The sequence below is a fragment of the Fopius arisanus genome, unplaced genomic scaffold, assembly GCF_000806365.1.
Source record: "Fopius arisanus strain USDA-PBARC FA_bdor unplaced genomic scaffold, ASM80636v1 scaffold00019, whole genome shotgun sequence".
Classification (NCBI taxonomy): domain Eukaryota; kingdom Metazoa; phylum Arthropoda; class Insecta; order Hymenoptera; family Braconidae; genus Fopius; species Fopius arisanus.
The window spans coordinates 1,237,413-1,252,612 of NW_011887758.1; the positions used below are offsets into that span (position 1 = coordinate 1,237,413).

General features: G+C 38.9%; 1 protein-coding gene across 1 annotated transcript; it reads right to left on the minus strand.

The window, feature by feature from the left end:
* Positions 1-5: 5 nt before the first annotated feature.
* Positions 6-10,816, minus strand: LOC105264217 (Na[+]-driven anion exchanger 1; the record flags this gene model as incomplete). The annotated part of the gene is made up of 15 exons (XM_011300950.1): positions 10,544-10,816; positions 7,324-7,454; positions 6,252-6,377; positions 5,745-5,813; positions 4,951-5,089; positions 4,633-4,852; positions 4,458-4,581; positions 3,782-3,952; positions 2,100-2,194; positions 1,831-2,016; positions 1,473-1,679; positions 662-1,405; positions 439-588; positions 98-373; positions 6-11 (listed from the first exon to the last, which is right to left on the minus strand). Coding segments are annotated over exons 1-15 (2,670 nt in total), but the record flags the coding sequence as incomplete, so codon positions are not given.
* Positions 10,817-15,200: the final 4,384 nt, after the last annotated feature.

Here is a 15,200-nt window from a genome sequence, read left to right on the forward strand (position 1 = left end):
CCACAGCCTTTCTGTATGAACACATAGACAACAATTAACAATTGAGTAATTACACATTTCAGATTCTAGGGATTAATATCACACGGATATTCGATACCTTCAGCTTATTTTCTTTTCTATTGACTATAACTGCTGTGATTTGTTGATCCATGAAAATTAATATTGTTCCCAGTAGTGCTGGCAAACCTGCGACAATTGCACTCCACCAAGGATTCTCCTGGAATGGCCAGATAATCCAACCGCGTCCATCGAGAGTCGGTTTAAATTCACTCGGCACTTCGAGCTTTGGAGTTGCTATTCCCGTACAATAATCGAGTATTGACATTGAAAATATTGCAATTATCACTGCAAAATCGCTCACTATTTGTCTGACCTGGGGGCAGAGAGAATATTGCCATCGAAACATGAAAAATTATTAAATTATTCACGAATTATTACCTTGGAGGGGAAAAACAGGGCGTTCTTGAAGTCCTTGAGCTCGACAGACAGCAGAAACGTTCCCATGAAAAGTATAATTGACATCAGGAACACATCGGGTACGTACTGAGGCGTTGTGCATCCATCCCCTACTAATGTACCGTTCAAATTCTAAAAAAAAAAAAACAATCGTACTTTTTTCCTGAAGACTGAGTTCTTCTGATTTTCATGAAGACGATCTTACCTGACACGAAACTTTATCTAGAGCAGTCCAGTTGACACTGCTGTAGCTTCCTGGCAATATTGACGTACTATTAGGCGGTCTGCATAAGCAATTTATATCCAGGAGTTCATCTCCATTCATATTCAGGGGATATTTCCTCCCAATGGCAAAGACATTCTCCACTGCTTTGTAAATGAAGATGAAAGCTATCAACGTCGCAAAATTTTCCTCGGTAAATCTCGTGATGTAGCAGACCAGGGCGCTAGCATCAATGGCAACTAGTACAATGAGAATTCCAGCGATCCAAGAACCGATCCAGAATCTAAACGACATGTAGTTCCACGCGATTTTTTTGCAAAACTCGAAAACTATTGTCTCAAACACGAGGACAGGTCCTGTAGAACCTAGAATGGTGAGTGGTTGACCAGAGAAGAATCCGTAACCGATTCCGCAGACGAAACCGGAAACGAGGGACTCCAGGGCAGCCATATTCTTCCCAGTAGCTTCACTGAGAAGACCGCCGAATGTGATAATGGGAGAGAGACAAGCAAAGTACAGAAAGATGAATGATGCTATGCACTGGAGTGCCACTGCATCTTTAAAATCAGATACGTAAAACGGTGCTTTTCTCTTGATATCGTTGATGAGTCCACCGAATAATCTTCCTGTCCTCGACAATCCCGACTCCTCCCGGAGCTTTTGTTCATCAGCCTCTTCATCCACATCCTCTTTAGGTTTCTCCTCCTTCGGTCGCTTTCTGGTATCCTGTAATGAAACCCTTCAGCGTCGAGGACAGACCGATTAGCAGAATATTGACAGTTGAAATATTCACCTGAGAGGGTATAGCTGCTGGTGGTTCGATTCTTATCGTTGGATCCCATTCACCAGGAGGCAAAACCGTGACTGCGTCCAAAAATTCATCGATACCCGCCAGCAGATGATTTCTATTCCTCGCTTTATAAGCGACATCGTGGAAGACCTCATCGGACATCAGAGTTGCCATGGCCCTCCCAATCTCGTGAAACCCGGAAATTCCACCCTGTCGTCATAAAATAATCATCTAAAGCTTTTCCGGAGCTTCGAAATACAGAGGCATGAGCGAAAATGATCTATCAGTCATTCCGATTGCAATAACTGCTCCCAATGTGGTACGATAAATATTAGGTGGGGAATTTAATGTTTATTATTACCATTGGTCCGAGGAGAATGAAAATAAATCTTGTAGGTACTGGTACTTCCGTTAAATCCCCCATCATACTGGCTTGACTGAGACGAATGAAAGCCGGCAGTGTTTTCTCCAGGAAATCGACTTCTCCAACTAAAATATTGCTTGCCTCAGCACCTGCTGGGATTTTCCGCATAAAATGCGTATTTACCTAGGACCAATGTGTGTTCAGTATTTTTTATTTACCATTCTATTAAATTTTAAGGCTTCAGACTGCTATTTCATCGTTATTACCTTGTGATTGCCGTCTCCGTTGTCTAAACCACCTGAACTGTGATTTCTGCTTATCGATATACTACTGGGACTTCGATCTATCGTTGGCTCTTGACCTGGAAAAATCATACAGCTTACAAATCACTGCAATATCATCCCTGAATTTTCCTTCAACGTGCACAGCAGCTCTTTCTCGATATCTCTCGATTATATATTGATTGCTCTTAGAATCGAATGTTTTTCTAAATTTCTTTCATGGGAATATCAGCGAGAAAGAACTGCTTCGTTTTATTAAAGCTATCATAGACGCAGGTATTTAGAAACGTCTAGAAATTATTCAAGCAAATATATGATTGTGAAAATCTACTTTTCATGGGATTGTTAGTGCTCTGGGATCGGGGGTTTGATCGTTTGCATGCACGCGACTTCTAATCCATTGTATGATTAAATGTCAAGGATGGATATAACTCGTCCCTTCGTGACTGACCTGTTACATTATCCCATATATTTTTATTTACACGTGCCAGGTGCATTCAATTATATTTGGGTTATTTGTTTACGGATTAGAAGTATCTGTGAATCTATATCTAATCATTCTGCTGATGCTGAAGATTGTTGGGAAAAATTATCTGTTCTTGCAGGTTTTTACGCTGTTAAAAAAATTAATCTGAAATTTTCCTGCGTTTTTTATGAATTTTTAGGGAAAATTCTGCGGAAATTTCACATTTATTTTCTAACAGGGTACGTCAGTCTCATCGTGCTTGTATTTATTCCGATAATAAAGCAGTTGATCGAGCATGTGAATGAAAAATGTACGTCAATGCGAGCACCAGGCGTTTAATACAAAATACATAAAGCGATTCTTCAGCATTACCAGGTATGGCAAGAAATCGGCTGCCGGCACCCATTCCTGGGCCACCATGACTTGATATTGCCGGTGCAGAATTTGATTCCTCCACTACGAAGCACGAAATGATAGAACAGAAATAGACGATGGATATTTTATGTACAAGGAGCAATATAATCTAGAGAATTCAGTGACCCTGAGTTCGATGGATTGAAAAAACAGTGAGACATCGATACATCGAGATTATTTAATTCTGTGCTTGAACTATCCGATAAACTCCTAACATTCAAATGATCAGAATAAAATTGGAGACAGGACATATCATCTGATGTGCCATACGAAACACGCAATAGAGTGAAATAGCACATTTTTACGGTTAATTCGATCTATATATTACGATCTTAGAAAATATTAGTTTAGTTCCATCCAAATAAACGTGACCATCTGACCTTTCAGACGACACATTGCGATCCACGCGGTGAATCCTACTACATGAGGTATGTTGAATTCAGCTAACCATTGAGCGCAAAAAGAAAAAAATATATCATCCACTCAATATTCAATAATCAATAGACATTACCTAAAATTTCGTCGAGCTAAAGTGTCAGGGAATAATTTTTCCTGTGGGTTTTACCCCTCGTGCTCTTCATACCCGGTACCTCAATTACCCGGAAGCTATGCACCCATAACTAATTAACACTTAGTCCTCGAGTTACTCGGGAAAATCGGATATGGCAGGTTGATAGCGGATTAAACTAGGGCAACTAATTCAGGATTTTTGGCTCATGTTTGTGTCAACGCATGATATGTCCAGCGTATTACCCATCACCAGACTATAATTGGCCTTTTGTTGTACCTGGTACAAGGAGATATGGTCCTTTTAAGTCTTTCGAGTCTTTCGTTATAAGTGCTGTGTTTGGATTTGGACAACTTGTACTCCTTGGAACAGCTGGTGAATATGCATCATCGGGACGAGCCTGTAAATCTGATGTCAACAAGCCACGCATACCACAAGTTATGTCACAATCTGGAATATTTTTTTTTGGTAATGCGTTAATCGGGTGTCTGGAATGATCCACCACACTTGGAGGAAAAAAAATCATTAACTTAACATAAACATAAAAAATAAATTATACAAAATAATGATGAATGAGAAGTGAATCAACTCAAGAGGTAAAAATAGCGGGTGAATAAACTAGTGGTAAACAAACGAGATGGAAATTATATTGAAGAAAAAAAGAGATGAGCGTCAGGAGATGGAAAGGAATGGAAAGGATCTCAATGGGTAGAAAAAATAAAGAGGGGCTGTGGTGTTCACCTTCCAAGACCTTGTCCCCGATTTCACCATCAACTTATTCTTTCCGACATTTCCATTGATCCAACGAGTTTTTTTTTTCCTCGTTCTGACACGGTATTGAAAGAAACAGTGTCTCTGATGCCTGATTAAATCGTGTTAATTTTTCTCATCGAATCGGGAAAATTATTCTAACGAAAAAATTGTGTTCATGAATTTATTTGTAAGGGGAACTCACTCTTTGATGATGAGTGATTTCTCCCGATGTCGGCTAATGATCTTATTATGGGGAGACGTGACATGTTGTTGTCCTTCCGGCGTTCGTGCTGATGTCGATGTCTCACCAGGAGTGCCTCCCTGACCTGCAATATCCGGGGTTAAATTGGAATTTGGGGGATGCAACGGGGGATTACCTTCTCTCGTGTGTCAATTGGTAGAACTCCTTTGCTGATCATGTTATCGAGAACAAGATCAGCTATCTGCTCCAGACTGCTTGCCTCCATGTCTAGCATAACTGTTCCATTGAGCAGAAGACTCCTCAGCTCAAACAACGAGTGAAGTGATAGAGTTGCAACGTGAGGTTTACTCCATCTGTTTCCACCCTCTTCAACGTCCTCCTCAAATTTTATCCAACTGGTGGATTATGTGGAAATGGAGAAAATTCGAATCAGTTGGTGGATTCAAGTAGGACAAGAGTTTAATCGAATTTTTGGAAGAGCAAGTTGTAATACCGTGCGGTCTCTTTCCACTCCATCTCGTCTCCATCCTTGACAAGCTCCTCCATTTCCGAGAAAAGTGGATGAGACTCGTGGGCATCATCTCCGACCTCTTCACCCAGGATAAATTGCACCCTTTGTGCTGGTGGAGTGACTGGAATTAAAGTTTTATCGGAGATTTGTCAGAGTTTGGTTCTTATTTTTTTTTATCATCAGCTAGTTAGAAAGAGAAAAAATTCATGTAAGCATCAGCCAGGTGAATCTATATCTTCAGATCTCATTCATTCGCTATGTAAATAAATAAATGTGACAGTGGTCTAATCTACAATATTAAAAACTCTTTCAATTCAGTTATTCCGTGAGAATCATAACGAGTCATATCTCCCAATAAATTAAAAAATAATTAAAAGTGTGTTAAACAGAGGGAAAAATTTTTAAGTGGAGAATTTTCACCCCTCGATGTATTTCATTTGAAATATATTTTCCCTCTGTGGGGTGGTACTCAACGAGTGCTTTACTAATATTCACATGGAATATAGAACTATTAAGTAAATAAACGAGCGAATTTTTAACGAACTGGGGAAATAAAATAAAAGGAAATAATAGCATCATAGTCCATGAAAACGTCTCTAGTTTAAACGAATTCAAACGAATCCAAACGAATCCAAACGAATAAAAGAGGCAAGGAAAAAGGGGGCTAAAAGCAGAATATTGATAACAATTTCTTGCTGGACGACAATATCTCCTCTTCATTTGAATTATTGGGAATTCAGACGGACAGGAGATTTTATCGGTGATTTTGGGCTTACATATAGTCTCGCCATCGGGGTCACAGATGCTAGCTAGTCGACTACCCCTTCTCGCCATCATCAATGGCCCTGTAATTTCAACGAGAAAAGCAACTCGTCTATTGCACTTACCACTGTATTTTTTTTTATTTCTAGAAGAACATCTTCATGGGTAAATAAGTCCAATGATCAATACGAAATTTCACGGGATTGATTCTTTCACATTTTTCATCCTCGCATGCGAAATCATTGAGGCAAAAATTAATTTGGAAAATGAAGATGATACTCTGAGGAAAAAATATATTTCCACCAAGAATGCGATATTCCTGATGGTTTTTTCAATATTTTTGCAAATTTTCGAAATTCTAAATTATTTATTCTAAGACAATTTTCATTTTGAAAATCTAGAAATCAGTGCCCTGGGAATTTGCAATAATATATATTAAAAAAAAATCAAATATATTTTTTTTTCAGTGACATCAACCTGGAGATTCAGCAGGAAATAATTCCCTGAAAAATAGAACTTACTGGGTCGCTCATTCTCGGATTCGTCTTTGGTATCAGGCTGACGTGGGTGGTGGTGTTTGTGATGTCGACGATGCCGTTTTTCACCCGGGAGATGAACACCCACATACACGGTGTGCGCCCTGTGTCCTAGAAATTATGAAGAGATTTTTTGTGCCCGATCATTTGTTCCCCGAGTTTAAAAGAAGAGAAATAAAAATAGAGATCTAAATGGAAAATGCCAGTCAAATGGGATCCCAGTAGAGAATTTATTGAGTGGAATCTGCGGAAAAAATCGAGGGGATCGATAGATTGACGTGAAAGGTACGTCAGCCGATGGAAATTATGAGGGATAAATAAACAGGTGAAAAAAAAAATCTTAATCAAGTTCAAACCGCGGGAGAATAAACTCCAAATATTTATCCAATTGAATCGAATCGATTTATTAAATTAGTTCAAATCTGGACTGACGTCTGAAGTTAATTGACTCGACTTGAATTAAAAATTGAATTCCCAAAAATCCATCAGTCCTTTACTCCAGTAGATATTCCCGAAGAATTGAACCGAGAGCAATCGAAAATGATGACTATCGACCGGCATGCGAGGTACAACGGTCTAACTAGTCACGTCATCCACTCTACGTACTACATGTGACCCAGAATGTCGTTTTATTCAAGAAACACCTCTGAGAACTAGACTGGGGACATTAGATTCCTCGTCGTTATGAAAAATAATGAGGCAGGTTAAATTGGAAGAAGTGAGAGAAGAAATCTAACTCGGTGAGATTAAACAATGGATTTGAAATAAATATTTGAATTTATGTCATTCCAGAGGTCGATTTCACCCCGGAGCATTTCACCTCGGTGAAAGCTCATTTCGTGAGGGATGACATGGAGGTTTAATGATTTCCGAAGCCCTGGGCTCCTACGGAAGCCACTTGCTCTGATAAACCCTAACGGCTTTATTTTCGTTAGGAGAACAAATTTCTCCACTGATTACCACCCATTTAATTCCCTCAACCGTCGATTTTCGATTCGATTCCATGAATTGAAAATCTTGTAAATATATACTGGAGAGTAAATGAAAACTCCATTACCTTCATAATCCTTCTCCGAAAAAGATTGGTGAGTGATACGTGCACCGGGATCCTTTGGTGCTTCATCATCCCCTGGATTGATGCCTCTCCCGTGGCCAACGCCACCTCCACCCCCCGGCTGCATCCACGATCTTCAACAAATAGATTAAAATTAATCCTTCAAACGAGAAATTCATCTGCGGCTTAACTATTCTCCTCGCAAGTCCAGTTATTACGTCGCACGTGGGCGAAGAACTATTTACCCGATAACATCTAACCGCATGTCAGATAATTATCTACAATCTCCGGTGTATCTCATCGACAACGCGAGAACCGCGAGAACCGCGAAATCCGCGAGATCCGCGAGATCCGCGAGATCCGCGAGAACCGCGAGATCCAACGATAAAAAGGTATTGCTCTGCAAATTTTTTTATTAAAGTAAATTCAAACAATTGTTTTATTCTGTAGTTAAAATAATTTTTTATTTCACTTTTTATTCTCTTCTTATCTTACGCGGAAGTGTCAACTGTCAACTGAATCGTCAAGTTGACTCGGCAGTATCAGCAATTGTGATGCAACACCGAGTGCTCCAGCGGGTCTTATACCCGGAGGAATGAGATGCCGCCAATGAATTCGCGGTGCAAGTGAATTTGAGGCACATTCATCTGGGTAATAATCGTAATATCGTAATGACAGCACTTCCGATGTTGTTATCAACAGGAATGCCGAGTGAAGGTCGCCCTCGAACTGTCAATAATTCATAATAATCATGGGATTGAATTGATAACAGTCGTAATCTTTTATCAGTAAAGACCGACGCGGAAAAAAAAATTATAGTAAAAGTAACCTTGACGTTAATCTTTGACATTAAAAATGACAGTATTTTTTAAATAAATTTCCCAAATAAATATCATGATGATTGGAAAAATATATTTTTTAGTCTTATCACTGCAATGATTTTCTTTAAGCAACGAGAGAATAAAAAGGGAAGATAAAGAGTAAATCCATTCCAATTACGTTGTACTATCGAATCAACCGTCGAGATCACGTGATGGCAATTTAATAATTACCGCATTAATAGTGAGGGGAGAATGGCGTGGGGTCGGGTTAATCTGTCCTATCCTGATTGTTTAATTGTTAAAGGTCAGGGGGAAGAGACTGTCTCACTTCGATATTCGGAATAAAGCAACATCATCACCACGTGGCTGTTGACAATCGGCTATTGAATTTCCATCGATCTCTCGATTTCAGTGGATAATTCGATGTAACGATGATGAAGTTGTGATTGAGTTGTCATCGACTGTTGGATTCAAATCAAATTCTATTCTGCTTGTATTCAGGTTCATCAATGGAGAGTTAATTGGAATCGCTGGGGTTCTGATGAGGCTGAGGGATCACGGAAGAAAGAGCGAGGAAAGCCGGAATTTTTCAATTACTCAACGAAAAGATTGGAGAATTAAATCCTAAAACTTTACTATTTTTTTTTATTATGATATTGCTATGGAAGTATTTTATATTAAAAATATTTGGGGGATATTGTGAAGCCCTCGTGACGGTATCATTTTTCAATTCAAGTGGATGACAATGCCTCAACCTACGGTGTCCATGAAGGGGTCCAGATGCTGTTGTTGTAGCTCAATGTCGTCTAGATGAAATAATCGTTGTAACAACGCTCATATGCGGAAATATTTCGTTAAGAGATCGAATTGACAGAGTGAGTCAGATTTCTAATGACTCGAATTATTTCCCCTTGATGCACCATCCGGAATTGTGAAATTAACCAGTAATTTTCATTTCAATTAGAGAAGAATCTAATTGTTCGATAGAATCAGATAATCAGATGCGCTTGGGGGGGAGTGAACGAAAATCTGGGAAAATTGACACTCGTAATAAATATTGGATACCACATAAATTGTTATTTGTGGTATTATCTTGCTGGCTCGTGGATAAAATAAGAGTTTGCATTGCACGCAATGCCTGGAAGTGCAATCTTATTCACCATGCAAGGCCAAACAGCTGCGCTACCTGTTGCATTTACCCAGGAATACGTCTTCACCTACATTGGCATTGGCATATGACCCGAGGGATCATTGGGAATTGAATATGTAATTGGAATTTTACTATTGGGGTACATTCGGAATTGAATATCAAATGGACATTCACTCGGAATAATAATTACCCTGAGAAAACACCTAATGAATGACATAAATGAGGGAAAATAAATTGCTGAAAATAATCGTCTCGTCTCTCATTCCATTTTTCTCGGATTATCTCGGTAATGAGTGAAGGAATAATGTATTTTTCTATTTTACTGACTACTAATGAAGTCGTTAATTCACACAATCATTACATGAACCAGCAAGTGTTCTCATGACATCAACCGGTTTTCAACGAATCTTTTCAATTGTCCAATTCCATGGGATTAGGAAAATTTCCTGGAGTGCAATTATTTATTGCAGGACAATTCCCTCAATTATTCAGGAATGCACGTCCGAAACCTCAACACCGGGGTTTAATGCTCTTCTAATCAACTCTGGAATTTTATCAATGATCCATTTTTATTTGTGTTAAAATATGGAATTATGGAGGCGTGGTGTGTCATGGTGTTATCAATCCTCGGAAGTGAGTCTTTAAAAATTCCAACAATTTATTTAATTACAGCCTTTCCCTTCCAACTTTAATTACTCATATTTATCTATTAATAATCGCTCTTGGAATTCCCAGTAGAAATCATCCATTAAATATTCACCAAATTTCTAATTTTCTAAATTCACTGAAAATACGAAAAGCCCAAGAAATTATTTCCTGAATTTTTAATTTATTGAAAATTTGAAATATCAATTCATGGAGATAATTTTTTTATTCATTAAATATTGAATGAAATATTCAATATTTCCTCAAAATTCAGATTAAAAGAATTCTGACAATCAATTCTAAAATCGTTCGGAAGAAAAATTATTTATTCACCTCAGGTATGGTAAACGCAATATTCACTGTGAATTGGCAGTTTGACAACTAAACATCGGAGGCGTCTATTCATATCATTGTGAGCTGTTAATATATTCATGAGCCACAAGTATTAGCGGCACAAAATTCATACCTCCCACCCATTCACTCCATCCATTAATCAATGATCGTAAATCAATACAATACAGTAATGACTGATGAATGAATTTAACGATTGTTATGATTTGCGCGTAATCTTATCGCGATGAGCGCAAGAGGAAAGAAATTAACCTACTTGTCCGGATGACAGTTGTTCCTCATCTCAAAATCCCTTATCAATTATTTATTTTGTTGATAAAACTCAACACGTGTGCAATCACTCGGTGTTCATTAAACTCCAATTAACCCGATTATTTAATCAATATACACTTGCACTGGAATTTAACTGATTATAATAATCACTCGACAATAAATCTGAGGAAAGATTGAGGATATATTATTTATTAAACCGGTGTAAAAATGTTGTGATAAATTGTCACGTGAAATTGACAGTCCACACTCAACGGTGGAAGAGTGTTTACTACACGGTCTTTCAAACGATGGCCTGTCCTAACGCACATGGATGAAGAAATAGAGATATGTAGGAACTGGATATTGATAAGAGACATGCAATGCGTGTGTCTGTGTACAGCTGGCCACGAGGGTAATTAGAGGGGGATAATTGTGTTCGAGTTATTAGAGAAATTCAATAATGTCACGAGATAAAAATAAAATACAGATTTTTGTTAACGAGATTTTCCTACTTAACATAATACATAGAAATGATTTAATTAATAATAAATTGTCGCGTTAAAAATTCAAGAGAAACGGCCGAAGATGCCAATTAGAGAATTTTTCAACGAGTCGATGGGATTCACATTATTTATTCAAGAATTCTCCCATAAAATTGCACAATTGTGCGATAATGTTATCGAAGGTGTGAGAGTTGTAAAAACGGTTTCATGCACTGGAAAAAGATATTTGCACCGGGAAAAATTACCGTAGACCTGAAATCTCTGAATATGGTGTGACAAATATTTTTTACTCGATTACATATCTATCATCTCCAAATCACTAGAACAAACATGCCAGACCCATTTATCACATTCAGTGTTTCTAAAAATTACTCCATTCATTCCAGTTCAAGTGATAATTTGTCCCCGGAAATCTTGCGTAATCTTCCGCAGGTGTACAATTGCGATTGGATGTGAAAAAGCGAGAGAGGATATGAAAAATCCCAGAGAAGCATCTACTGAATATATTTATCTATTGATTAATTGATTTAATAAATTATGATCTTGTCTTGGGGAGAGAATTCTGAAGTCTTTTTCGTTCTGAGTCTCGGATATTTCCTCAGGTTTTTTACAGGGAAAAATATGTTTATGAGAGATATTTTATTTTTAATTTGATTCACACCGAAGAGATTTGTATGTACCGAGGTTGCAGTCGTATGGGATAGACATTCCAGTGGTCTCTCACCTGGACTGGATCAGCACCTTGACGAATATGCAGTCACAACTGCACGAAACTGGCGCTAGCTGGTTGATACTGGATCGGATTACATTTAATTACATGATAAGATATTTACTCAGCCGTAAAGAAGAAAAGCTCAACTTATAAAAAATCCTCATCCTCATCCTCAACGTCTGAAGTGGAAGAACAAATCTTCCCCATGGCTCATCAAACACAATTAATGATGAAAAATTATAGTGCTCAGTCTACTCGAATGATCTTAGCAGTCAAAAAAAATAGAAGACTTTGAAGAACTAGTCCATTATGTCACGAGTATCAACAAAAAAAGGAGATTAAAAAAATGCCGAATGAGGGTGTGAGACTCATTGAATTTCTTGACAGGAAGGCATTTAATGATCTCGATCTATTCATATTCATGAGACAGGTTGAGTTGGGCTGAAGGTCTCGAGCCTTCACTTTTCGTTTTGCCTGGGAAAATATAAAAACAAAATTCTTTCAACAGGACTCATCAGGTTGGTGAATACATGCGGATGTCATCCGTGAAAATGTTCATGGAGTAAATTGACAACGGGTTGTCGTTATTGTGAATGACTGGGGATTATCACAGTTTATCTCAAGACGAGTGTAACTTATTAGCGGAAACACTTCACTAACATTTTCCAAGGTTTTTACGACTGCCAGTCCATTTGTCTGACACACTTTGATACTGTTGACACATCTATCAACTCATGGAGAAGTTTGATAGTAAAAAATCGATCAGTTTATTGCAAATATCTCAGGATTCACGATGGATATCAAAATTTTTCATAAGACCTTTTTCGTAGAGCTAAATGAGAGCCACAGAAAATGTTATAACGAAAATTTGAGTAGCTCTCGCAGATTCGAAGGTATTTCGAGTGGAGTATTTAGCTTCAACTCGATAAATCTCATATATGGAGCAACACTCGAGGATGAAGAAGCCAGGGAAATAACAAAAGCCGACTCGGTGTTGACCCTGATGGGTTAAACAACTTGTGACGAGGGCTTTCAAAAATCAATTGAGTTAATTCAACCACGCACAGCCCGTAAGGCCCAGTAAATTATTCATACTCACCCTTTGCTCGACTCGCTCGTTGAAGAAGTTCCCTGAAGATAGTAATTTCCACCCCTGCCTCCTAAATTCCCTCAGACCAACATGATTCCTCACCTTCTCTTGACCTTGAAAATATTCCCCTGATATAATTTTGTATTCACGTGGTTCTCTTCATTCTCCCGAAATTCCAACCACTGGAAATTAATGACATACATTGTGAGATTTCCTTTCACCTGAGGACACTCTCAAATTTGCAATGGATATTTTATTTATAGTATTTTCTAATTGTCAATGCAATGAGCGAATGCATTAAATAGAGTGGATCTTATCGGAGTGACGCATGTAGTCGTTTATTCCGTCAAGTTCACAGACTTGAAAAAACATTTATTGTGAGAAAATTTTTTGTTACATGCAACCTGTGACAAAGGAGTTAATGATCCAAAGTGTAATCACTCACAGCAGATGTGCACCTTACGTCACTGTTGCTTTTCAAGAAATTAATAACAAAAGATGAAATTCAACAAAGTGCACTTTGATAACGTACCGCTTAGGCATTAACAATTCCCGATTAAGATTCCGGACGACTGAGTGTCTTGTGTAAATAATCGTATTGCAATTCTAGAGGTATCTCAATGAGAGAAAAAGAGGGAATCGAATCACTCTGCGTGTTGGAAATTGTCAATCACATGAGGACTGACCGTCGAGGTAAAGAATTCACGAGAGGAATGGAAAATCCGCGTATTTTAATCACAGGAAAAATTCTCAGACCTCAATTCACGATCTCAATGCTATGACAAACTGTTCGCACTTACGATTTGTCCGAGGGAAAATGAATATTAAAATCTAATGTCACCCACTCTCTTTTCCATTTTTTTTATTGAAATCAAGCCAGATCGCGGCCTTCCACTATTTTCCACTCGCATGCACTGAGGAAAATCATTATATATAATTACTCCTAGCAAATAATTTTTCTATTTGCCATTGCAGATCGGAATTGACTGTTCAAATAAATTCAAATGCAATGAACAATTTAAAATTAGAAATGTCTACTGAAATTCTTGGCAATAAATAAAAAAATAAAAACGTCAGGAACAATGAGCAAGAATTTCGTAGAACTCCCCGGAAAAACTCGCACACCTGCCCAGATCTATTTCCGAATTTGAATCGTCACCAAGAGCGTCAAAAATCGTGGAATCAAACCGCGAGAAAATCCCGAGTACAACCTCACATAAACAAGACACCAAAAAAATTCTCCCACGAAAAATAAATAGAAAAAATGTTGAAAAGGGTTTAATGATCGATTTTTTAAAATCAAATCCCAACCGATGGAAAAACTCCCCGGAAGACAATGACACCCCCAGATGCTGTACCTTTTGCCGAATTATGTTGATCGAGGTGGTGAAAGCGCGCACAACATGGAGCAGCGTTTTGAAAAAAAAAAAAAACGTGCAACGCGTGTTCGCGGCACGATAGCAACTGATAGCAACTGCCTCCGGTAGAATGTGCAAGCGCCTTTACGCCCTGTGTATTGATCTACCCCTCTACACTCGTGATACTGTATTCCCCGACGGTTCACCGGCTACGACAGAGGACATCCCAATGTGGGGAGGAAAAAGCTCAAACCCCACTTTTGATATTTATTTTTCCCCACTTATTTCTTCCCTCATTCGTGCCCTTTTCTGATAACCCGGGACAAGGGTCAGGCCTACAGGCTCTCTCATCTGTGTCCTGATTTTTTTTTTCTCTCCCTTTTTTCTCCAGAAGAGGGTGCGGAAAAATCGATCTAATACTCATATGGGGTTGTTCAACTCCCTGAACTCATGGCACGAGGCATAAAATTTGGGGGATGATTTCAGGGAATGAATCTGGTAATTACAGGGTGATCAGGTGATTGAGGTACGTATGTGTGATATTACGAGGTGTAGGGTTGAGGTGTTTGGTGGGAGGGGGTGGGTGGAGGCCGACAGGTGGACTTTCAGGGTGAAAAAGGTTATCGGAATTTTCAGGGCATGAATAATCGATGGGGATGAAGTGGTTGGAGCATTGAGGGAATTCATCGTCGTCTATTTGCTATTCTGTTGCTATGAGGTGGTGAGGGGGTGGGGGTGGTGGCGTCGCAACGTCTGGCGTCGGTTAAAGACCCCGGGTGCTGGTGGCCAAGGACTTGAAGTCTTGGGGTATGGGTGATCCTGTGTCGATGAACTTGTTTCCTTTGGATTATTGGCACGTGGATCTTGTGGGGGATTTTGGGCGGAGAGGGGAGCTCTTTAGGAGGAATATCCGGGATTCCCTGGGTAATTGAGATGATCTTGGGAGGTGAGGTCGGGGATGTCCTTGACCGGCCGCTGGTATCTCTTCGTACCTCCTC